The sequence below is a fragment of the Theropithecus gelada genome, chromosome 6 (genome assembly GCF_003255815.1).
Source record: "Theropithecus gelada isolate Dixy chromosome 6, Tgel_1.0, whole genome shotgun sequence".
Lineage (NCBI taxonomy): Eukaryota > Metazoa > Chordata > Mammalia > Primates > Cercopithecidae > Theropithecus > Theropithecus gelada.
In genome coordinates, this window is record NC_037673.1 from 32,279,939 (window position 1) to 32,306,742 (window position 26,804).

Below are 26,804 nucleotides of genomic sequence, written 5' to 3' on the forward strand. Positions count from 1 at the left end.
AATCAGGCCAGCCTGTAATCCCAGCACTTTGGAAGAACAAGGCAGGTGGATCACTTGAGGCCAGGAGTTCACAAGACTAGCCTGCCCAACATGGCAAAACCCTGTCACTACAAAAGATACAAAAATTAGCCAGGTGTGGTGGTGCACATCTGTAATATCAGCTACTTGGGAGGCTGAGGCACGAGAATCACTTGAACCTGAAAGGCGGAGGTTGCAGTGAGCCATGATAGCGCCACTCAACTCCAACCTGGGTGACAAGAGTGAAACTGTCTCAAACAACAAAAAAATCAGGCCAGGTGTGGTGGCTCATGCCTGTAATCCCAGTGCTTTGGGAGGCCAAGGTGGGTAAGGACTGCTTAAGACTACAAGTTCAAGATCAGCCTGGGCAATATAGCAAGGCCTCCATTTCTACAAAAAAAAAGCTGGGTGTAGTGGCGCACACCTGTAGTCCTAGCTACTTGGGAGGCTTAAGCAGGAGAATTGCTTGAGCCCAGGAGTTCGAGGCTGCTGTGAACTACGATCATGCTACTGCATTCCAGCCTGGGGGACACAGCGTGACCCTGTCTCAAAAAACAAAACAACAAAACGAAAGAACTGTCAAAGCAGAGGATACTAAGGAATATTCAATCCAAGTTACTCTTTCATATAACTAATGTGGGTCTAGCAACAGCTATGAAAACAAGCTATGTAAAAAACACAGAAATAATTATTTTAGTAAAAAATTTAAATGGTACCAATTGTATTTTTGGATGAAGACACTCAAACCAAACGCAAAATTTTGGTCCCAGATGGGCTGAAAACATCTTTAGTATGTAATTGCAGGGTGAAGGAAGCAGCCTGGCAAAGTGCTGACCATGAACTTTGAAACTGTCACTTAAACAGTGACGTAAGGTGTATAATCTTCACTTAGCCATTCTGGGCTTGTTTCTTCATCTAAAAAATTACGACGTATACTGCCTACAATTTATTTATGATAGTTTTAAATGGGATTTAAATGCGAAAATATATTTAAAAAACCTAGCATGGTGCCTAGAATCAATGTGTAGTAAAGGTCTAGAATCAACATGTAGTAAAGGTCAGTTCCCATTCCTTTTTTTTTTTCAAGACAGGATCTCACTCTGTCCCTCAGGCTGGAGTGCAGTGGCGTGATCTCACTGCAGCCTTGACCTCCCAGGCTCAAGCAATCCTTCTGCCTCAGCCTCCCGAGCAGCTGAGACTACAGGCATGTGCCACCACGCTCAGCCAGTATTTTTGTACTTTCAGTAGAGGCACGGTTTTGTCATGTTGCCCAGGCTGGTCTCAAACTCCCGAGCTCAAGCAGATCTGCCTGCCTCGGCTTCCAAAAGTGTTAGGATTACAGGTGTGAGCCATCGTGCCAGGTCAGCATTCTTCCAAGAGAACTGTGAGAAACAAAACTCTAAAGAAGAGTAAAATGAAACCCAGAAAAATTTAAAAAGGGAAAAAAAGTTTTGTCCAAGTTAAACAGACAGTACAGGTTGAGTATATCTTAGCTGAAATGCTTGGGACCAGAACTGTTTTGGATTTTGGAATATTTATATCAGTTGAGTATCCCTAATCTGAAAATCGGAAATGGTCCAATGAGTATTTCCTTTGAACGTCATGTAGGCCCTCAAGAAGTTTCAGATTTTGATCTTTTCAGATTTTTAGATTAGATAATCTATATGTCACGAATCCGGGAGAAAAGGCTGAGTCTCCTGTTCTGTTTCCCTTGTGGTCTCCAATGGTTTCCTGGCCCTCTAAGACTTTGGGGGAAGATTCTGACCCTAGAAAGAAATTAAGCCAATATAGTATTGAATTACAAAATTTTCTGAAAATTATGTGCTTAGGCAACAAACATTTGTCAGGAATAACAAGATGTAGTACTCAATAAATTTGAATATGATTTTACTGAAGCATACATCATTTCAAAGCAAAAGTAGTTTATGTTGTCAATTCTAACATATAATACATTTAAGTCATTATATGAATTTCATTTTTTGTGTATTTCACTGTAGTGCTGTGACAACAAAATGACATCTGTGTACCAGAGCATACATACATCAACAGTAAGATGTAATTTTTCATTACATCACTGCTAGAATATTTAGCTTTGTGTAGGAGACATAAGCATGTAAGATGGCCACACCAAATAATTTTCTGTTTTTTTCCTTAGATAATCTTAATTTTAATTTTTTATCAGTAATACTTTATCAACCTCACTGTTAACAGAACTGTAAATTATCTGGGTGATGGGGTGTGTGGAGAAGATCATCTGTGTTATACTGTAAATAGCTGCTAGAGTAATCTCACACACACCAATAAGGAACTGTCACCATAATTAAGGGCTAGTTACTGTTGTTAGTTGCACAATGATAAAGTTCTTTTGAAAATATTGGTTAGCCCACTTATATGTGAAAAATGCCCTTTCCACTTATACACAAGAAAAAAATATTCAGAAAGTTATTTTTGGCCTTGCTATGTCAAAAAGTCAACTGTACAAAGATCTACGTGTTAAACCTAAAGTTATAATTTTAAAAGTCTATTAAAAACAAAAATGTCATGCATTTTTATTATTATGCAGAAGCTTTAAAACTGTTGCAAGACCATATAGTATATATTAGCTTTTATACTGCTAATGCACAACTAACAGCCAACTTGATTAGATTAACAGAAATCTGTCTTAATTACACCTTTATATATCACACTAGAGACAAATGCCACAAGATCTGCAGAAACATTCAGTTCTGAGCACTCGAATGGCAGGATAACTTTTTGTGTTGTAATCCTTCACATATAGAAAAACAAACTCTGCAGTCTCACGTTACAAAAAAACGTACTGCTGTAAAATATTAAGATGGGGTAAAGGATATCATCTATAACACAAAGTAACTTACAACTAGTGTCAAAAAGCAAACAAAACCTCTAAATAAAAATATCAAAATACACAGAGCAACTGAAGCACAAATCCTGCATTAAATACAGTGAAGATTTAATAAGACAACGCACTAGTTAATAAAAGACACAAAAATAGGGGGGGAAGCTAGGGCAACCAGAAAACAAAATCAAAATAATGGGAAAAAAATCAGAACTACTGTTTTCCCCCTAGTCGGAGCACTTTTTTTTTTTTTTTTGGGTGTCTTTCCATTCAAATAATACCTAACACCGTACATTTTTTAATGTCATAGAAAAACTTGGTTCTTCCATGAAATCCTTTAAATTCTTGATAAATTTTTCAATGTAGACATTATTATGAATGAAAAACAGCCAACGAATGGGCACCTGTTTTTTTAACACTGAAGATTTACAGACACTTTTTAAAAGTTATCATAATCTTTTTTGTCTTTTTTCCCCTCAGCTTCAAATCCATCAACTCCATCACTATCCCTTCTTCGTTTCCTGTTGTTGTGGATGTTAAAACGTTGGCTCATTTGCGGTAATGGATCCATGCCTAGAACTTTGTGTATCTGGCGGAATGCAAGGAGTCTCAATGCAAACTGCAACAAAAAGAGTCAGAATTTTGAGTTAACTGAAAAACCCCAAGTAGCAATACTTACTACATTTACCTCCCTCCAAATGCAACATAAAAAAGCATGTGTAATGAAAGACACATTTAAAGGAATTACTTATACAACTGAAATAATCTGTATGTGCTCATGTTTTTATTTCCTAGCTTTTCTGTGTGCATGCCATTTTGTTTTCTTAAACATTAAGTAAAAAAAAAAATCTTTAACACACACGAAATTACAAAAATTATGAGAAGTGACATCAAAGAAACAAGCAGGATGTTGAAAACAAAGAAAAATGGCAGCTACCTGCTTTAACAGAATGGTTGCTGATGGCCTTCCTAGGCATTTGGTAGACAGCATACAATTTAAGAACTGTAATTATACTCATGTGGATGTACCAAACTTAGTTACCTAATTTTCTACTGGTAAACCCTAGGCTGGTTTCAGTATTTTCATTACTGTATTACAATGAGTGCCTGTTTTAAGATGTTTCTGTGCACTTACGTGACAAGTCCTGGAGAAAGAACTTTTATTAATCAGTAGGACCGCTAAACATATAAAAGTGGTGAATACTAACAAATGAAGCTCCCCCAAGTTTATACTGATTAATATATCCACTAGTAATATGTATGCAAGTCTGCTTCCCCCTTCTGGATACTATAAACGGAAAAATATTCTCACAAGTATGATGGGCAAAACAGTATCTAATTGTTATTTACAACAGTTTTGAGACAGGGTCTCACTCTGTCGCCCAGGCTGGAGTGCAGTGGTGCCATCACAGCTCACTGCAACCTCGACCTCCCTGGGCTCAGATCTCACTCAGCCTCCCAAGTAGCCAGGAACACAGGCTCACACCAACACATCTGGCTCATTTTTGTATTTTCCACAGAGATGGGGTATTTTCGCCATGTTGCCCAGGCTGGTCTCAAACTCTGCGCACCTGCCAACATTACAGGCATATGCCTTCATGCCTGGCTATACCTTGTATTTATTTTTTTATTTATTTTTGAGATACAGTCTTGCTCTGTTGCCCAGGTTGGAGTGCAGTGGCGCTATCTCGGCTCACTGCAACCTCCACCTCTCGGGTTCAAGCAATTCTCCTGCCTCATCCTCCAAAGTAGCTGGGATTACAGGCGTGTGCTACCACTCCAGGCTAACTTTTGTATTTTTAGTAGAGATGGGGTTTCAGCATGTTGACCATGCTGGTCTTGAACTCCTGACCTCAGGAGATCTGCCTGCCTCGGCCTCCCAAAGTGCTGGGATTACAGGTGTGAGCCACCAGGGCCAGCCAAGTTGTATTTTTTAATCAATCAGTGAGGTGCAGCATATTTTTACTGGCTCATTTGCTTAAGCTTAAAGATACCACATGAAATTTCCAATAATATCCTTCATGGCTTCCTGTATTTACAGACTTCTTAAAAAGATCTTGCCTATGTGAAAATTATTTTTCTTAATACTTTGATAATTTATGTGTGGCTCCTTAAGTCATTTGGTATTTACTTGTATATATGTATGGTTCAGTGTTTTCCTTAGATGATTAGCCAGTTATCTCAATACCACTTTGCTACTGATTCATCTTTTCCCACTGATTTGAAGCATCAGGTCTGTCATACATTAATTCCCTTATATCTAATGGTCTACTTCAAGGCTCTTCCATTCCAAAGGTTTATCTGTCTACTTCTGTGCCATAACTACATTGTTTAAATTTCTGTTGCTTTCTAGGATGTTTTGCTATCTGGTAGAGTTGAACTTTTCTTAGCAATTCTCTTGTATTTCCAATTTCAAATGAAAATTAAAACGGCTGAGTGTGGAGGCTCATGCCTGTAATCTCAGCACTTTGGGAGGCCACGGTGGGCCGATCACTTAAGTCAGGAGTTTGAGACCAGCCTGGCCAACATGGTGTAACCCCATCTCTACTAAAAACACAAACATTAGTCGGGTATGGTGGCGTGCACCTGTAGTCCCAGCTACTCGGGAGGCTGAGGCAGGAGTATTGCTTGAACCTGGGAGGCAGAGGTTGCAGTGAGAGTCAAAATTGTGCCACTGCAATCTAGCCTGGGTGACAGAGAGAGACTCTGTCTCAAAAAATAAAAAAAGGAAAATTTAAGGCCGGGCGTGGTGGCTCACGCGGTCAGGAGATCCAGACCATCCTGGCTAACACGGTGAAACCCTGTCTCTACTAAAAATACAAAAAATTCGCCAGGTGTGGTGGCGGGTGCCTGTAGTCCCAGCTACTTGGGAGGCGGTTGCACTCCAGCCTGAGTGGACAGAGTGAGACTCCACCTCAAAAAAACAAAAAAGAAAGAAAAAGAAAAAGAAAAAAAAAAAGAAAATTTTAATCAATTTTTAAAGTTCTATCCTCTTCTCCCTCTGAAATTTTAATTTTTTTTTTTTTTTTTTTTTGAGGCGGAGTCTCGCTCTGTCACCCAGGCTGGAGTGCAATGGCCGGATCTCAGCTCACTGCAAGCTCCGCCTGCCGGGTTTACGCCATTCTCCTGCCTCAGCCTCCCGAGTAGCTGGGACCACAGGCGCCTGCCACCTCGCCCGGCTAGGTTTTTTTTGTATTTTTTAGTAGAGACGGGGTTTCACCGTGTTAACCAGGATGGTCTCGATCTCCTGACCTCATGATCTGCCCGTCTCGGCCTCCCAAAGTGCTGGGATTACAGGCTTGAGCCACCGCGCCCGGCCCTGAAATTTTAATTAACGTTTTTTTAAATTAAAAAAAAAAAGGGAGACGGGAAAGTTCAGATCAAATGTTAATTAATGCTCTTGGCTGAAGGGCATATTGAACTATCAGCAGAACTGAGAGTCAAAAAGAGCCTATTGTTTTCCAAGATAAGGGAAGGGAAGGCAAACTTTGGCACTGAATCATATCATCTTATCTTGTGTTTTTACTTTTTTCTTTTATTAAAATTTATTAAAATAAATTTATTAAAATTCTAAAGCTTAGCCAGGCATGGTGGCTAAGCACTTCGGGAGGTGGAGGGGGGAAGATCACTTGAGCCCAGCCTGGGAAACACAGGGAGACTCTGTCTCTACAAATAATTAGCTGGGCATGGTGTCACACACCTGTGATTCCAACTACTTGCAAGGCTGAGGCAGGATGGTGTGAGACAGGGAGGCTGAGGCTGCAGTGGGCCCAGATGGTGCCACTGCACTACAGCCTGTGTGACAGAGTGAGACTGTCTCAATAAACAGCACAAACAAAACCAAAAAACCCCTAAAGCAAGTTTGTCCAATCTGTGGCCCTCAGCGTTGAATGTGGACCAACACAAATTCATAAACTTTTTAAAAACATTATGAGATTTGTTTTCTTTTTAGCCCATCAGCTATTACTAGTGTTAGTGTATTTTATGCATGGCCCAAGATAATTCTTCCTACAATGTGGCCCAGGGAAGCCAAAAGACTGGATACCCCTGCCCTAAAGTTTAAAGACATGCTAACATCTATTTAATGGGTTGTTTACTTTCAGCCAGAAGAATGTGCCATTCACTATGCAATCTTAAAAATGTACTGATACTGCAGCTGGTTTTCAATGAGTGTAAGTTGCTCCCTAATAGTAGCCAATGCCAAAAGATTCCTTCCTTAGAACACAAAAAAATATTTGCATCAGTACAGAAACATTGTGTATGACTGAAATCACTATGATCAGTAAAGAAAATCCTTGACCGGGTGCGGTGGCTCACGCCTGTAATTCCAGCACTTTGGGAGACCAAGGTGATCACGAGGTCAGGAGCTCGACAGCAGCCCGGCCAACATGGTGAAATCCGGTCTCTACTAAAAATACAAAAATTATCCGGGGGGTGGTGGCGCGTGCCTGTAATCCCAGCTACTCAGGAGGCTGAGGCAGGAAAACCGCTTGAACTCAGGAGGCGGAGGTGAGCTGAGATCGCGCCATTGCACTCCAGCCTGGGTGACAGAGCGAGACTCCGTCTCAAGAAAAAAAAAAAAAAAAAAAAAAGAAAGAAAAGAAATTCCTTGTTACTTCATGAATAAAAATAATTTTTCACTACATGACCATGTCTATGTAAGAATATCTTTGGCACCAATTTCAAAAGATTTCTTAAAATCTTGAAACTAGGAGGACTTCAGAGACATGATTTAATCTATCCCTCCATTTCTAGGGATATACCCACTTAACCTAATTCAAGGAAATGTTACAGTCACTTGATTAAACAGCAACTTTCTCTACATAGTTATAGCCTTCAATGTAACTAGACTCTTTTCCTGGTAAAATTCACATACCTTTAAAATGTACGCCTTTAAAATGTAAAATTCAGAAGTTTTCAGAATACTTACAAAGTTACTCAACTATCACTATTATCTTATCCTAGAACATTTTCATTACCCTAAATGGAAACCCCAAGCCCAACAGCAGTTACTCCCCAACCCCTCTATCCTCAGGTCCTAAGAACTACCATTGCCTATTACGAGTATTTCATATAAATGAGATAATGAGGATAAACTTTTTACGGTTCATTCACATCATAGCATGTGTCAGTACTTTTATTTCTTTTAATGGCTGGCTGAATAATATTCTAATGTGTGACTGTATTTGTTTATTTACCCATTCATCAATTGATAGACATTTAGGTTGTTGCTACTTTTTGACTATCACACATAATGCTGTTTTGAACATTTGTGTACGAGTTTTTGCGGGGACATATTTTTTTCAGTTGAGTATATATCCAGGTATCAAAGAGTTGCTGAGGCATATAGCAATCCATGTTTAACTTACTGAGGAGCTGCTAACCTGTTTTTCTTTTCCTTTTTTTAAGTGATGAGGTCTTGCTATGTTGCTCAGGCTGGTAATGCACTCCTGGGCTCAAGAGATCCTCCCACCTCAGCCTTGCAAAGTGTTCGGATTACAGGCATGAGCCATTGCTCACTGAACCTTCAACTTCCTGGGCTTAAGTGATCCTCCCACCTCAAGCCTCCTAAGTAGCTGGGATCACAGGTGCATGCCACCATGCCCAGAGCTAATTAAACATTTTTTTATAGATATATGGTTATGCTATGTTGCCAGGTCTTTCTTGAATTCATGGGCTCAACCGATCCTCTTGCCTCAGCCTCCCAACGTGTTGAGATTACAGGCGTGAGCCATTGTGCCTGGCCCTAACCTGTTTTTCAAAGTGACTGTTGTTCACACTATTTTAAATCCCTGCTCTGATTTTGAGATAAAGGATAGTTACTGGTTGTAGTCATCCACATGGGAATTTATTGCTCCAAAACTTTTCCCCTAAGTTAGATAATTCTAGTTCCTAAGAATTCTGGCTCATACACCTGCTTGGAAAATCCTGAAAGTCTCAAAGTCATCTGCAGTCAGGATTTGATACAGCATTCTACTTAGTCTACAATTATTAGGGACTTTTGCCAGTACTGAGTGTTTCTCTACTTAAGTGAGAACTACGAATATTTATTGTCATAATTTACTATTATTTATCATAATATACTAATTCTTTATTGAGAGAGACTTATGAAAGGTCCTTCCTAAAGATAACAGAATAGGGTTTTCTTCTACATTAATAGAAATTATCTAAAGATAACTCATCTATAATAATGAATATTTATATATTTTTACCAGAGATATTCTTACTAAGCATCAGCCTATTATTGTTTATAATAATATATATTATATTATATATAATAATATATAATAAAACTATTATTAGTTTTGAGATGGAGTCTCACTCTGTTGCCCAGCCTGGAGTGCAATGGTGCGATTTCAGCTCACTGCAACCTGTGTCTCCTGGGTTCAAGCGATTCTCGTGCCTTAGCCTTCCAAGTAGCTGGGACTACAGGCACTCATGCTACCACGCCCGGCTAATTCTTGTATTTTTGGTAGAGACAGGGTTTTGCCACGTTGGTCTTGAACTCCCGACCTCAGGTGGCTCGCCCGCCGCAACCTCTTTAAGTGCTGAGATTACAGGCATAAGCCACTGCACCCAGCCCAGCCTATGCTAATATATTATGAGTTTCTAAATGAAGGAATACTCCAGTAAGTAAAACCAACATAGCATTTGAGGTTTGAGTGAGCACCCTACAATCTCTTGTTCTGCGTGTAGTTTGTAGGTATTTCTAAGGTCTGACAAAGAGAAAATTCTACCATATTACTAGCAATTATTTAGCATCAAACTAAATTTGAAGATTGATACAAATTATTCCCATACAAAGACATTTTGGAATTTTAATCATCATCGAGGATTAAAGGTTTATTTTATAATCCATTTCCTTCTTGGGAAAGGATGATTAACCCTATACATTTTGCCCTTTTAAAGGTATGTTAAACTATGTATACCTACCTATAGGAAGGAATTTTAATAAATGACAAAGGCTGTATCTGGGAGAAGCAACTTGAAAAGGATCACTGGAGAAAAGACATATAGTGGCATACAAGAATAAAGGCAGACATTGTGGAAGGAAATATGCAATCATTCCAGAGACAAAGGAAGGAAGAGGGACATTAACATGGGCACTATAGGCCCCCCAAAAACAAACTGAAATTGACATTGGTACTTCAGATTTCACCAGTTATATATGCACTAATTTATGTGTGCACGCATAATAGCTCGATGCAATTTTATCACACGTGCCGCCTTATGTAACTACCATCACAATCAAGATGGTTAACTGTTCTGTTGCCACAAGACCCCCTTTAGAGCCATGCCATTCCTTCTTCCTATCCTTAACTTGTAGGAAACACTGTTTTCCTTCTCATGCAACTATTCTGTCATGAGTGCTACATAAATGCATTACATGTTATGTAACTCCTTCACTTTTAGTAAGAACATTTCTAAATGTTCTCCTAAACGTCCTCCTAAAACCAGACCACTTTCTTTAAGGTCACATTTTTAGAAAAGTAAGCATTCTTCTTAATGATGAATTTTGTTAGTTTTCGTGTGTTTCCTCCTGAATTTCTTTTCCCTTAAATTTATAACTAATTCCTTTAAGTATTAAAGGGAGAAAGAACAGACACTTAAGGCAACTATCTTCTTCCCTAGAATATAAAATGAAAGAAATAAAAACATCGAATGCATAAGAATTTGGTCATGTTGTGAGTCTGTAAGATATTCATAATGTTCTATTACTAATCTCTCTCCCCCAATACCATTTCTGGCATAACAATTTACTTTGATCCTGACATCTTTCAAATTCCAAATTATTCAAGATAACCAATGAAGATCTTAAATCCAACAACTCCCAAGCATCTTAGAGTGGATTACTGTTCATGGCTAGTATGTTTTTTCCCCCTACTCAGCACATTTCTGGAATCAACAAAGGAAAATTTTTTTCCATTCATTCATTGGGGTCAATGTTTTTTTCCTTTTCATAATTATTCAATAGGGTTAATAAGATGATGATAATACTAGCTAACATTTAATATCCTTCCATATACCAGGTGCTAAGATGGTTACACATATTAACTCATTTAATCTCCTCAACAATCCTGTCTGAGACATATATTGCTTTTATATCCATATTACAGATGAGATGGCAGAGCTGGTAATCAAATCCAGGGAGTCTGTCTCCAGAGCCAACATTTTTATTTACTTTGACAGAGGCAGGAAAGGTTAAATTATAACAATAATGACCATAAACACCACAGCAAATTACTTTTGTACAACCAGAGGACATAAGAATTTCTGTTGATTTTGATATATAATCTATTACCCAGATTTAATGAGACACTGAAAATATTGCTGTATTTGTATAATACACTTAGAAATGCCCACAGAATTAAATAATAAAATTTTAAATTCTATTAGTGAAATCTAGTTTTGGGCAAGCTATTTTAATATTCTCTCTAAGGGCTTGCTTACTACAGAAGAAGAAGAATGAATATTATATAGTGACTTATAATATTCATTAAGACAATAACAGAAAAATAAAACCTTAATGGAGTAACCCAATAGGGCTCTGGATTTAGGAATACTAGTACCTGTGCACTGGACGTGATGTCTTCACGCTGCTGGTCAGTCATTGTTGCCAAGGTATCAAAGGGATCCTTTTCACAAGGATCCAGAAGTCCAGGACTACCTATAGCAATCATCACAGGGAGAGGAAATCATCTGCATTGTCCACTTATAAAAAAATTACTCAACCAGCAAATGAGTAAACTTCATTTTACTTCATTAGAAACAAAGTAAAAGTTACCTTTAAGGATAATCCCTGAAGAAATGCACTCAAAAACTCTTCTCAGTGCATCCCCAGGGCTCTGAGGGCTAGAAGCACTGCTGATTGCTTTCTCTACTAACAACTCCATAGCCTAAAAGCACAACATAAAAATGTGTTTAACAGCTTACCAAAGGAATTACTCATTTTCAAACACTAGAATGACAAACTAAAATTTTAAAGATTGAAAAAGCTACATAGACCAAGTCACAAAAACAGAAAATAAATATCATATATAATGTAAAAACATTCAAAATTAAGGAATAGGCAGGGCACAGTGGCTCGTATCTGTAATCCCAACACTTTGGGAGGCAGATTGCCTGAGCTCAGGAGTTAAAGACCAGCCTGGGCAAGATGGCAAAACCCCATCTCTACAAAAAAAAACAAAAAAAACAAAAAAAAAAAAACAAAAAAAACACCCAAAAATTAGCTGGATGTGGTGGCACGTGCCGGTGGCCCCAGCTACTTGGGGGACTGAGGCGGGAGAATCGCTTGAGCCTGGGAGGTTGAGGCTGCAGTAAGCTGACATTGCGCCATTGCACTCTAGCAGCCTGAGTGATGGAGTGAGACCATCTCTCTTCACACACACAAAAACAAAACAAAAACCCAATGCAGGGAGTGGTGTTTTGAAGGGTCTCATGGGAAAAATTTGTATTTAGATTTTTTAAAATTGAGATATAATTCACATATAAGATTCACCCTTTTAAACTGTACAATTCAGTAGTTTTCAGCATATTCACAAAGTTGTTCAATAATCACCATTACCTAATCCCAGAACATTTTCATGATCTCCAAAAGAAACCACATACCCACTAGTAGTCATTCTCCATTCTCCCTTTCTTCTAGCCCTTGGCAACCCCTAAATCACTTCCAGTTTATACAGATTTGCCTACTCTGGACGTTTTATACAAGTGGAACCATGTAATATGTGGCTTTGTGTTTGACTTCTCTCACTTAACATAATATTTAAGGTTTATCCATGTTGTAGCTTTTACTTAAAGTTTAAATAAGACTACTAACAGTAATTCAAAGAAACTAGTTTGGAACCACTATGAAATCCTTAAGATGATAATGAAAGCTGAAAAGACATTAGTGAGAATGAGAATCCATACTTTTGGCTACACACGAAAAAAGCTCATGGACTTATCAGAGGTAAAAACTATGTCAACCTATTCACTCCAAGGCCATTTCTTAGACTCTTTACATTTCAAGAGATGACAATGTGAAGAAACAGTACACATTAACAGTTATGAAAAATAAATGATAGCTTCCAGCATGACTGGAAAAAACCTGAAAATAATGGATATTAATAATGATAAATGTAAGTCACAATTTAAAAAGTTAAGACAGCTCAGTTTATTCCATTGAAGAAAGCAGGAAGATGTTCAAGATTCTTTTTTGTTTTGAGAAAGGGTCTTGTTCTGTCACCCAGGCTAGAATGAAGTGACAGGACCATGGCTCACTGCAGCCTCAAGCTCTTGGGCTCAAGTGATCCTCCCACCTCAACTCAGGATCTCTTGAGCCCAAGAGCTTGAGGTTGCAGTGAGCTGTTGTCCTGCCACTGTACGACTGGGACAATAGGCGCAGCCACCATGCCTAATTTATGCAGAGATGGAGTCTCACAATGCTGTCCAGGCTGGTTTTGGATTCCTGGACTCATGTAAACCAACTGCCTTGGCCTCCCAAAGCCTTGGGATTACAGGCATCACAGCACACAGACCCTCAAGACATTTTTCATTTTTTATGGATTTTCATTTTAAAGTGAAGTTTTAATATTTTAAGGGACAAGCTTCAGTCATGTAGAAAACTCTATGTATATTTATGGAATATGCATGTGTATGCAATATTTTTTTTGAGACGGAGTCTCGCTCTGTCGCCCAGGCTGGAGTGCAGTGGCGCCATCTTGGCTCACTGTAAGCTCCGCCTCCCGGGTTCACGCCATTCTCCTGCCTCAGCCTCCCAAGTAGCTGGGACTACAGGTGCCCGCCACCACGCCCGGCTAATTTTTTTGTATTTTCAGTAGAGACAGGGTTTCACCATGTTAGCCAGGACGGTCTCAACCTCCTGACCTCGTGATCCACCCGCTTCGGCCTCCCAAAGTGCTGGGATTACAGGCATGAGCCACCATGCCCGGCCTATGTATGGAATATTTTAAGACGCAAAAGGACTGTGACCCTTGAGGATAAGGTCAGTGTTACTCATCTTGAATCCACCTGCCTAGTACAAGTAGCCAGAATTTTGTAAATACTTAGTAAATGATTATGATATGGAATGATTTTGGAAAGAATATGAGAATTAATCCTGACAATTCAGTGATAAAATAAACCAAGAGTAATAATTAGCAAAATACTGATGTTGTGATTAAAACACAAAATTGAAGTCATAAAATACGCAACTTTCGATAAATGCTTCAAATTTTTACTGAGTACTTTTAGCAAATGTTATGAGAAAAGTGAAGATTAAATAATCAGCTACAGTTCAGGTATGTCAAGACATAAAAATGTGTTTCAAGTGACTCAAAGCTTTTTCAAAATCTGTTTATTGACTGACTTTTAAGAATGAGGCATTTCTGATTTATATCAGCAGGTAAAAGCAGAAATTAATTAAAAGTCAAGAAATGAATTATTCATGGAACACAAAAGTCAATATACTTAAACACACACAATAAAACTAAGTAAACTACCTGTCTCTGACACCATTTGCTGTGAAGTAAGCAATTAAAACATACTAATTTTCTAAAGAACACAGCTGTTCTCCAAGCAGATATCTATAGTTAAAAGAGCAATGAAAATGGAAGAATATAATTCAAAAGTAAAAAGATAATATCAAAAATAAATAGAATCAAATTAAGGATTACAACACTTCAGGTTGTAATGTAAAGGGTCTTGGTAACTATAATTATATAAGATAGTAACTTATTAAGATTTATTATAACTGGAGATGGAAAAAGATCCCATATTAAATGATTCAAAAAATCAAGGATTATAATATTTGCTTTAAAAAAATTTTTAATTTTTTTTTTTTTTTTTTTTGAGACGGAGTCTCACTCTGTCACCCAGGCTGGAGTGCAGTGGCCGGATCTCAGCTCACTGCAAGCTCCGCCTCCCGGGTTCACGCCATTCTCCTGCCTCAGCCTCCCGAGTAGCTGGGACTACAGGCGCCCGCCACCTCGCCCGGCTAGTTTTTTGTATTTCTTAATAGAGACGGGGTTTCACCGTGTTAGCCAGGATGGTCTCGATCTCCTGACCTCGTGATCCGCCCGTCTCGGCCTCCCAAAGTGCTGGGATTACAGGCTTGAGCCACCGCGCCCGGCCAATTTTTTTTTTACAGACACATTCTCGCTACGTTGCCCAGGATGGAGTGCAGTACTTATTTGCAGGCACGATCACAGCACACTGCAGCTGAGCGTGAACTCCTGGGCTCAAGTAATCCTACCTCGGTTTCCCCAGTAGCTGAGACTACAAGTGAACGCCACTGCACTCCCCTGTAATATTTGCTTTTTATTTATTTTTTGAGAGACAGGGTCTTACTCTGTTTCCTAGACTGGAATGCAGTGGTGTGATTATAATTCACTGCAGCCGGCTGGGTGTGGTGGCTCATGCCTGTAATCCCAGCACTCTGGGAGGTCAAGGTGGGAAGATCACCTGGGGTCAGGAGTTTGAGACCAGCCTGCCCAACATGGCAAAACCCTGTCCCTACTAAAAACACAAAAAAGCCACTTGATGAGATTTCAGTAACACAGGCACTTTCATTGGTGGGAGTGTAAACCAGTAAAATTTTCCTTTAAAGCACAAGTGACAAACTGTACCAAAACCTTTTTTTCCCCCAACAAGAGACGGAGTTTCACTCTTGTTGTCCAGGCTGCAATGGCGCAATCTCAGCTCACTGCAACCTCCACCTCCCCAGTTCAAGCGATTCTCCTGCCTCCGCCTCCCAAGTAGCTGGGATTACAGGAATAAGCCACCACACGCCCGGCTAATTTTGTATTTTTAGTAGACATAGGAGTTTCTCCATGTTGGTCAGGCTGGTCTCAAACTCTCAACCTCAGGTCATCTGCCCACCTCAGTCTCCCCAAGTGCTAAGATTACAGGTGTGAGCCACTGCACCTGGCCACAAAATTTTCAAAGATACACATTAATTAGCCCAGCAATGGCAGTACTAAGATTTACAATAGGGCTACTACTACATAACGAAAGCACAAAAAAATATTCTGCCCAGCTCTTAATTTGTAACAAACTAGAAACAATCACTAGCACTAGGAGTTCTGGCTGAATAATAGTAGTAGCAGTTATCCTCTTCATTATAGCTACCACTTACTGAGTGCTTATCCTTGCTAAGTGATGCTTTAAGTCTTCACAAGTATTAACCAATTCTAATCATTATTATCACATTCTGAAGGTAGATATGACTATCATTCCCATTGTACAAATTAAGATGTTTATGCTCTTAAAATAGGATTTTATGAATACCATAACAATAGGCAATTGTATATACAAAAGCCACTTACATAGTCCAGTTGACAAGGATCACTATTGATATATGCACAACAGACTTTGATTTGTAAGCCCATTTGCAGGTTGTTGCATTTTTGTAATATATTTACTCACAGCACTTTATTTTATATGGTGAAATATATGAAAGTCTTAAAAATGGTCACGTCTTGCAGGGAAAAGGTTTACTTACAGCTTTTAGTGATTTGGGGGTGTGCATACAGTTAAATAGATGATTTTTGTTAGGGGTTATCTAAAGGCTGAGTTAGTTCATGTGCCGTTTGCGGATTTTTTTGTAAGCTGAGACTGTTTGTTCTTTGTCCTGCGATGTCAGTGTCCTATCATTTTAGAACTCTTTGTTGGTTCTATCAGCAACAGCCAGGAGAACTACTAGTACAAACCACCACCACTAAAATCTGTATTACTTACAAATACCTCTGAAAGCCAGTAAAATATGTGAAAAGAAATGTTAATGTATTTCAACTGGTATTTGGGCAGGAAGAATAATTACAGCAGTTTTCTCCACCTTTCTTTGAGAATGATTCCTTTACATTTGATATATCATTCTTAAAACAAGAAACAAAAAAACTGGTCAAGCATGGTGGCTCACACCTATAAACCCAACACTTCTGGAGGCCAAGTTGGGAGGATCCCTTGGATCCAGGGGTTTCAGACCAGGCTGGGCAACATAGTGAGACCTTACCTCTACAAGAAATTAAAAAAAAAATCTAACCAGGCATGGTAGCATGCACCTATAGTCCTATGCACGTGGGAGGCTGAGTTAGGAGGATCACTTAACCTGGGAAGTCGAGGGTGCAGTTAGTTGTGATCATGCCACTGCACTCCAGCCCGAGTGACAGAGTGAAACTCTGTCTCAAAAAAGATAACATTAAACATTTTAAAGTGAATAATTCAGCAGCATTATTATACTATGTTGTGCATATCAAGTTCCAAAACATTTCCATTACCCCAAAGTAAACCCCCTTACCCATTAAGCAACTTGTCTCTATGGATTTATATATTCTTGATATTTCATATAAATGGAATCACGCAACACGGGACCTTTTGCGTGCCTGGATTCTTGCACTTAGCATACTGTTTTCAACCTTCATCAGTACTGTGGCAGATTTTGTTTTTTTTTGAGATAGGGTCTCGCTATGTGCCCAGGCTGGCCTCAAAAGATCCTCTTGCCTCAGTCTCTTGAGTACCTGGAACTACAGGCATGGGCCACTGTGCCCACCTCAGTAACAGATTTTTTTGCTGAAACACTCATCATAAGACACTGTTTAGAAATAAAATATATAATAAACATTGTGTGTGTGTGTGTGTGTGTTGTGTGTAAGAGAGAGGGAGGGAGAGGGGGTGGGGGGCAGAGGGCGGTGGGGGGGGGAGAGAGAGAGAGAGAGAGAAAGAGACAGACAGACACACAGACAAACATGGTTTTGCCCTCCCACCCAGGCTGAAGTGCAGTGGTGCAATCATAGTTCACTGCAGCCTCAAACTCCTGGGCTCAAGTGATTCTCTGACCTCAGTCTCCTGAGTAGCTGGGACTACAGGTATGCGCCATCTCATCCGGCTAATTTTTAAGTTTGTCTTTTGTAGACATAGGGTCTTGCTATACAAATAAGGCTGGTTTTGAACTCCTGGCCTCAAGTGACCTTCCCACCTCAGTTTCCTAAAGTGCTGGGACTACAGGTAGGAGCCATTGTGCTAGGCCTGTAATAAACATTTAAAAAATTACATGCCTTTTGCAAGTTACTGCAATTATACTATTGTAAAGGTTTAGATAGCACACAGCAATTCTGATGTCAGAGCAACATTACAACAGAACTCTACCTATATTTTCTTTATTTTATCACCATGGAATCATGACAAAACAACAACTAATTTGAAGGCAGAACACCATTTTCAATCCTCATTGCAGTGGTAAAGGAAAGGCCACAAAAGCAGGTATTGTTACTTAAGGATTTGTTCAAAGTAAGTAATCTGAATGCTAAATAAAATTAAACATAATACAGTTCATAAGAATTTCAAATTTATTTGATAAAAGAAAAAAAGTTACTACTGTTTATGGCAATAGCACAGACCCAACCTGAAGATCTCTTGCCTCCAAAACATGATTAAGAAATATATTAGGGCCAGGCATGGTGGCTCATGCCTATAATCCCAGCACTTTGGAAGACCGTGGTGAGAGGATCGCTTGAGCCCAGGAGTTCAAGACCAGATGTGGCAACATAGTGAGATCTCATCTCTACTAAAAATAAAGATATTAGTCAGGTGTGGTGGCATGTGCCTGTCGTCACAGGTCCTAGGAATGTTCAGGCAGAAGGAATGCTTAAGCCCAGGAGTTCAAAGTTGCAAGGAGCCAGGGTTGCTCCACTGCACTCCAGTTTAGGTGACAGAGTGGGACCCTGTCTCAAAAACAAATGATACAATATACACACTACTGCCTTTCAAGAAAAAACGTAATAGCTTGAATCAAACAGAGGAAAAGGCCAGTGACAGAGAACATTCCTGAAGAACAGAGTGTTTACCCTGCTTAGGCAACTCTCTAACTTGGCTCTCCAGAGAGATGAGGGTGGGGATGACAGCTGATTCAACAAATCCCCAAAATTTCACCAATCACTTTCAATTTGGAGAAAGGTAAAATGAATCACATTATAAGCAGTTCCAGAAGAAATTTTCCTAAAAGTAAAAACTCCATCTGACCATCTTCTCTCTCAGTAGAGAAAAGAAAAACACTAGAATTTGCTATCCTGAAGATGTTGAAAACCAGGAAAGAACAGAAGAAGTCAGGAAAGAGCAGAAAAATGGTAATTATTCACATCTAATTATTTCCAATAATAAATGCGTTTGGCTAAAATGCAGATTAAAGAAAAAATAAAGGTAAGATCTTCCAAAGGAATAAGAGGTAGGAAAAAAAAAACAACTTCATAGAACCTCAAATTAACTTCACATACCCAAATGCTCTCTTGGTTCCGGGGAATATAAATTGTTAGTGAAAGGAAATGGTAAAATAGGTTCAGGAAACAAATGGAGCAAATCCTGCAAAGACAAAAGCTCTAGGAGTCCATTCTTGGGTTGAAACTTGAAACTGAAGGGGTGGCAATAAAATCCATCACATTTGGAGTGCCACAGTATTATCTGATAAAGACACAGGAGAATACAGCCTACATTTGCTAACAAGGCTGTGGGTAGCCAAATCCTACTCCTTTTCATAAGCAATCATCCAATCATCTCTCACAGGGGAAGGAAAAGAAGAGTTATCAAAAAAGGTGAGAACAGATTTGCATGACATCTTTGTACTTGTGTGGAACGTAGCATGAAAACTAGAGATAAAAATCTATTCTGTAGGGACTCTGGGTGATAGTCACAGGTCAATGTAGGTTCATTAATTGTAACAAACATACTACTTTAGTGTCGGGGAGGCTGTTGTTATGTGTGACGGCAGGAGATATGTGGGACTCTATTTGGTGACCCTTGAGTTTGAACTGCACAGATCCACTTACACGGGTGTTATCTTCCATCTCTGCCACTGGAGACAGCAACAACAACCTTCCTTCCTCACCCTCAGCTTACTCAGTAAGAAGTTGAGGGCTGGGCACAGTGGCTCACACCTATAATCCAAGCACTTTGGGAGGCCGAGGGGAGCAGATCACTTGAAGTCAAGAGTTTGAGACCAACCTGGCCAACATGGTGAAACCCCGTCTCTACTAAAAATACAAAAATTATCTAGACATGGTGGTGCGCCCTTGTAATCCCAGGTACTCGAAAGGCTGAGGCAGGAAAATCGCTTGAACCCAGGAGATGGAGGTTGCAGTGAGTTGAGATCGTACCTCTGTACTCTAGACACAGTGAGACTCGGTCTCAAAAAAAAAAAAAAAAAAAAAAAAAAAAAAAGGAACAAAATGACTGATGAAGTTCAAAAATTAAGAGGTATACATTATACCTTGTTGAGAGCAGATCTCTTAAATAACCATAATTTATAAAAATTGAACATATATTAGGCAACAAAAAAAACACGTTAAATTAAAAAAATTGCAAATAGCAGACTACATTTCTTGAATCACAATGCCATAAAAACTAGATATTATTTACAAAAACAAAAGCAAACCTCCTTCAACCAAGCAGAATATAAAAATTCCCTGGGCTGGGCGCCGTGGCTCACGCCTGTAATCCCAGCACTTTGGGAGGCTGAGGCAGGCAGATCATGAGGTGAGGAGTTCAAGACCAGCCTGGCCAACATGGTGAAACCCCATCTCTACTTAAAAAATACAAAAATTAGCCGGGTGTGGTGGTGCATGCCTGTAATCCCAGCTACTCAGGATGCTAAGACAGGAGAATTGTTTGAACCCGGCAAGTGGAGGCTGCAGTGAGCTGAGGTCGAGCCACTGCACTCCAGCATGGGAGACAGAGCAACACTCTGTCTCAGGGAGAGGGTGGGAAAATAAAATTCCCTCAAAACTACTGTTGGCTTAAAGATAGTATGAAAACAAATTACAAAGCATTACCTATACAGCCAAAACTTTGTGTTCATCTTTAAATTGCAGCTTTAAAACCTCTATAACTACAGAATACATCAGTGAATCAAGCATCCAACTCAAGAAGTTTGTAAAATAATAACAGAAAATCCTGAGGAAAATAAATATAGAAAGATAAACTCATAAAGTAATAAATTATTAATGAGGATTACAATAGAGCTGATCTTGAGGAGACAAAAAAGCAGTAAAACAGATAAAGCACTGCCTAAAGAATACAATACGAGCAGCGAATTTTAAATGTCAAAATACTGACATTTTGGTGTTTTTAAAAAGTACCAAAATACTAATGTATTTGTTGTTATATGTAAATGATTTCAAAGATCAGCCAGCAGCTTTTTTCACTTTTGACTTTCTTCACAATCATTTCCCCTGCCATGGTCAATGCTCCTTCAATTCCTTCGACCTGTGCATTCTCTTGTCTTCTCAGTTCTTATGGCTTTCCACCCTCAAAGAAGAAAACACCCTGTGAAGTGCATGGGTGACTCAAAGAAGGCCTGGGTAGGACCAATCTGCAGTGCTGAAAATCCAGACACCAAGAGTGGCCCAGACGCAGTGGTCTTGAGAGTCTATTCATACAAGTAACAAAACGTGGACTTACAACAACAGAGATAGCTTCAAGGACACCCTGGGTGGGTAGAGGGAACCAAAGTCTAAGAAAGCAGGAAGCAGGATGATGACGTACAATGCTTGTATTTCCATACATTTTTAAAATTTGGGACAGGCGCGGTGGCTCACGCCTGTAACCCCAGCACCTTGGGAGGCCGAGGCGGGCAGATCACTCGAGGTCAGGAGTTCTACACTACCCTGGCCAACATGGTGAAACCTCGTCTCTACTAAAAATACCATCAGCCAGGCGTGGTGGTGCATGCCTGTAATCCCAGCTATGTGGGAGGCTGAGGCAGGAGAATCGCTTGAACTCGGGAGGTGGAGGTTGCATTGAGCCAAGAAAGCACCGCTGTACTCCAGGCTGGGAGCGAGAGACTCCATTTCAAAAATAAATAAAATAAATAAACAAATTTGAAGCTATACAATGCCTACAAATTACTGTATTTAAAATCTATTAAGAATCGAATAAATTCCAAACCCCTAAATACTAAAACACCCACATTGTAATTTTGCTCCCATCTGGCAAATGCTTTACTGGCTAGTCTAATCAATGACACAAAGAAGAATTAAAAGCAAACAAACAAGCAAAAAACAAACAAAAAAACAAAAACAAACCAGAGAGAGAAAGAGAGAGAGAAAGAATAAAGATACAAAAACATTTAAAAAAATCCTAAAATAGTGTAACACTATTGAATGGGTTGATTTTTTTAAGGGAAATATAAATTGCCAAAATTAACCACAAGAGAGAGACTAATTACAATAGAAGAAATTGAGAAAACACTATTCCCTTAAAAGGAATTGGGAAGTGATGATGTCATATCAATTTTTATAAACTTTCAAGAAACAAAGTTTTGATGCTACTAAAACTGCTTCAGAGTTTAAAGAAAAGCTTCTAAATTATTTTTACAGAGTTAATGATCACTGCTTCTAAATTTGACAAAGAGCACAGAGACAAAACCTAAAATATTTATTTCATGTCACTGAGAAATTCCTAAACAAACTAAAACACTTTTCTCATATGTATGAAGACTCATTCCCAGAATGCAAAGGTAGCTCAATATGAAGAAATCTATTTACACAGTATTAACAGGTTGAAGGAGAAAAACTATACATTCATGTTAATAAGACTTAAAAAATTGTGTGATAAAAGTTCAACTTCCTTTACTGATTCAAAACTTACTTAAACTGGAAAAAGACTGATAATTCAACATGACAAGTAAATATCTCAAATAAAAGGCTATATACCGTTATGCTTAATATACTTTATAGACCAGAACATTTTCAGTACAATCAGGAACATACCATACATGTCAAGCAGTATTTCTTTTATTCCGTATTTGTTACTCTAGAATTATTTTTTAATTAAAATAGAAAAAAAAGTATTGGAAAGGCAAAATATCATTTGTAGATATGTCTCAAAGAAAAAAAAAAAAGAGATAAGGTCTCATTCTGTCACCCAGGCTGGAGTGCCCTCACCCAGTCATGGCTCACTGTAGACTTGACCTGGGCTCAACAGATCTTCCCACTTCAGTCTCTCCAGTAGCTGAAACCACAAGCACATGCCACCATGCCTGGCTAATTTTTGCATCTTTTCTAGAGAAAGGGTTTTACCCTGTTGTCCAGGCTGGTCTCCAACTCCTGGACTCAAGTGATCCTCCTGCCTCGAGCCTCTCAAATAATGGGATTACAAGCATGAGCCACTAGACCACGACTGGTTGATCTTTGATCTATCTATCCATAGTTTTTAAATTAGTTTTTTTTTTGAGACTCTGTCGCCCAGGCTGGAGTGCAGTGGTGCGACCTCGGCTCACTGCAACCTCTGCCCTTTGAGTTCAAGCAATTCTCCTGCCTCAGCCTCCCGAGTAGCTGGGATTACAGGCACCCGCCACCACGCCCAGCTAATTGTATTATTAGTAGAGATGGGGTTTCACTATGTTGGTCAGGCTAGTCTTGAACTCCTGACCTCAGTGATCCACCCGACTCGGCCTCCCAAAGTGTTGGGATTACAGGCGTGTGCCACTGTGCTTGGCGAACACCATATTTTGCCTATCATATTGTTAACTAAGAAGTGTGATAATATCCCAGACCTATGAGAGTGTAAAGAATATAATCAGTCTAATAGTTTTTTGAAATTTTCAATGACCCAACCTTTTGGTGAAGAATTAGTACATGTTCTTTGACCTTGAAATTTCAGCCCTAGCAATTTATTTCGCCCTCAAAAGCTTGACAATATATACAATGAGGTATAATAAGGATTTAATAGCAAAAGATTGTAAACCCAAATGTCTATCAAATGAATATAAGTTAAATAAAATATGGCATGTCCATAGAAAGAATGTAGTAGATGTGACTGCCTTTTCAAAGAACTCTAAGATGAGCTTTGTTAAAAGTTTTGAACTACAGTTTTAAACTGTGATAGCAAGGCCATGCTTGTGTTAAAAGAGATTAAAAAAAAAAAGAGAGAGAGAACTAAGGTAATCTTGCCTATTCACTCTCATTAATTCAACTATGGAGTCAATAGGTTGTTTTTTTTTTTTTTAATGAATCCCTATCTGAATTCTTGCTCTTCAGGAATCAGAGTTTCTAAAAGTAATGTACATAAAGATAGAAATATATACTGTAATAGGTATAATTTTTTTCTCCTAGAAGAAATCACAGGAGATTAAGATAATCTGCCTTTAAATAAGGTTTTTGGTTATTTTGTAGCTTTCTGTGTTACTGAATTTCCTATTTTTTTGTATTATTTTTGAATTATATATATTTCTGAATTTTTACAGTTCCCAACCACATAAACTATTTTAAAAAATGTCCCTGCATAAGATAATTAAGTTTTTCAGTCTTCTTTATACATTTGTGTATTATATGTAAAAACCAACTAATAAATGCTGTAATATTTTTTAAAAATACTGTGAAAATGGCAAAAAGAAAAAACACACAAAAAGAAGCATCAATGAAAATCTTTATCACATTTGAGAAAATTAAACATTCTAAGACTCCCCCAGGACTTTTCATCTGAAGAGAAAAACTATATTTAGTAAATGCAAATAAGGCTGATAATCATATGTAAACTGAGAGGATAAAAACTGCAGAATTATTTCCTATATGTTTTTATACTATACAGTTACATACTACTTACCCAGCTTGGAAAATCAGACCAAGTTGGAACTCGCTGACAGAGGTCTCGAAGAATGCGTATGATAATCACACAGGACTGCAGACCATTAGCTCTAGCCTTGAGAGCAACACAAAAACCAATTGAATTAATCTTAGAAATACTGAATATATCCCTTGATGAAAAAAAGTTAAAATACCACCGTTCAATGGAAGCTCAGATAAAAACAAAAACAATCACACTTAAAATTGGGTTCAATGAGCTGCCATTTACAGCAGTATTTTATGCCAGGGTTAGTATTTAAAAGCTGGTATTTAGGTCAAAGTAAACAGATTATACAAGAATAATATTTCTTGATCCCCTGTGAACCTTGACCTGTGTTCATTTAAAACAGTAAACTTAAAAAAAAAAAGTCTGCCTACATGAGAAATAAAAGAAAAAGTAAAGAGCTAAAAAGTTTGTCTAGGGACTGAAAGGTTAAGGAAATCTGTTTGGTTTCCCTTCTGTGCCTTTGCATGACTGCAAAGTCACTAAACCAAACAGCTGCTTCCTCACCTTTCACTCCCTACACTTATTAACTTAGAGAAAGAGGGGGAAAAAAATCTTAAAACTATACACAAAGCTTTAAACACATATTCCATTATTTAAAGCAAAGTTAATCTGCAGCCTTATGGAATATAATATATATACACAAACATGTGATGTTCCTAAACAAGTCAACTTTAAATATAGCCACTAAAAATAAAAAATAAAAAAACCCCAACTACAAAACATTCCCCAAACCTAGGTTCATTGTCAAATTAATAATAACTGCAATATGCAGATCATCATACCCAGCTTTCTATGTTAACATATTTTCTGATATTTAAAATAGTATCGCTTGGGCAGTCTTTTGAAATGTTTAAGCACAGTTAAACATGTTGTACTGAACTACTCTCTCATAAGGCTACAAGAAAAAAGTAAAATGATGTTCCGAACCTGGAACCACTTAGCGTGGCGTAGAGCAGCCAGAGCGTCAAGGCATTTTTGCCTGTCCAAGACGTCCGGTGGGTCTTTCACCATACCCGAGGTTACATCTAAAATGGATTGAATTGGCAAAATGCAGTGAGGAATGGGTGTTTGACCAGGTGAGCAAGACACTTCCTTAAGGTAGCATCAGTGTCACATGAGCCATTTGAGAGCTTGTCAGCACTTTAATATACCCACGGAGATATTTTCAACAAATTTACATAATCCAGTATGAGGAACAAAAGAAAGGTTAACTTAAACTCTTAATTTAGTAATATAATAAACATTTTCTGGAAATATAAACCCTACCCACCAAAACGAAAACTGAAGGGAAGATTACTGGACACAGTGCACTAGCACAAAGACAACAAGACAAGAGGGAACACAAAAATCCACCTTAATAAATGAGAATGTACAATAAACTACTGAGTTTGTTCAGTACTCTAAATGGTCCTAAGTTATTCCGGAGCTAATATAACAAAGAACTGATGATAAATATAGAATGCTTAATAGTTGTAGTTACAGAAAAAAAGGAAGAACCCAAAACAGGCATTTCTTTTTTTTTTTTTTTTTTTTTTGAAAAAGAGTGTCGCTCTGTTGCCCAGGCTGGAGTGCACGATCTCAGATCATTGCAATCTCTGCCTCCTGGGTTCAAGCGATTCTCCTGTCTCAGCCTCCCAAGTAGCTGGGCTACAGGTATGCACCACCACGCCCGGCTAATTTTTTGTATTTTTAATAGAGACGAGGTTTCACCATGTTGGCCAGGCTGTTTTTTAACTCCTGACCTCAAGTGATCCGCCCGCCTCGGCCTCCCAAAAGTGCTAGGATTACAGGCGTGAGCCACTGCGCCCGGCCCAAAACAGGCATTTCTAAAAGTTTAACGCTCTCCCTTCCACAGGAAAATTTTAGTTATCAGAGTATGAAATGCCCTTTAAAATTTAAAGTTCCCATAAAGTATTTCAAAAAATGATAGAAGAGAAACAATAGGCAAGCAGAACAGGGAATAGGAACTAGCATGGTTAAACAGAATTAAGAGTGGAAAAGATGCAACAAACAGCATCCTGTGATGATAGATGTGTAGGGTCTTTAAGCTAATTAAAACATAAATGAGCTACACAAAACTTGAGAATATATGAAACTAAACCAGGACAAGAAGTTAACTTTACATTAATAAGTCATTCATAAAAGTAGACAAAGGGCTATCTTTATATCCATCTAAACATCTGTAAAATGTGTATATTAACAGCAAATCTGCTAATCAAGCTATTAATAAGCAAATGGCAATTATTCCAATCTAACTCACAGCTCTCAGTGATTTAAATAGTATGAATATTTTCTCAGTATAGAAAAATTATATTATCTATTAAAT

General features: G+C 38.5%; 1 protein-coding gene across 2 annotated transcripts in view; it reads right to left on the reverse strand.

Moving 5' to 3' along the window:
* Window positions 1-1,888: 1,888 nt before the first annotated feature.
* The window catches only part of ZFR (zinc finger RNA binding protein), an 88,653-nt gene continuing 63,737 nt past the window's right edge, over window positions 1,889-26,804 (reverse strand). Inside the window, exons 16-20 of one of the 2 annotated variants that reach the window (XM_025388047.1) lie at window positions 25,406-25,503; window positions 24,452-24,547; window positions 11,661-11,772; window positions 11,446-11,543; window positions 1,889-3,494 (exon numbers count right to left, since the gene is read on the reverse strand). In XM_025388047.1, coding sequence (XP_025243832.1) covers window positions 3,315-3,494; window positions 11,446-11,543; window positions 11,661-11,772; window positions 24,452-24,547; window positions 25,406-25,503 — 584 coding nt within the window. In that variant the 3' untranslated portion in view covers window positions 1,889-3,314. The remainder of the gene's footprint in view (window positions 3,495-11,445; window positions 11,544-11,660; window positions 11,773-24,451; window positions 24,548-25,405; window positions 25,504-26,804) is intronic. The other variant, XR_003119839.1, reaches the window with a different exon arrangement.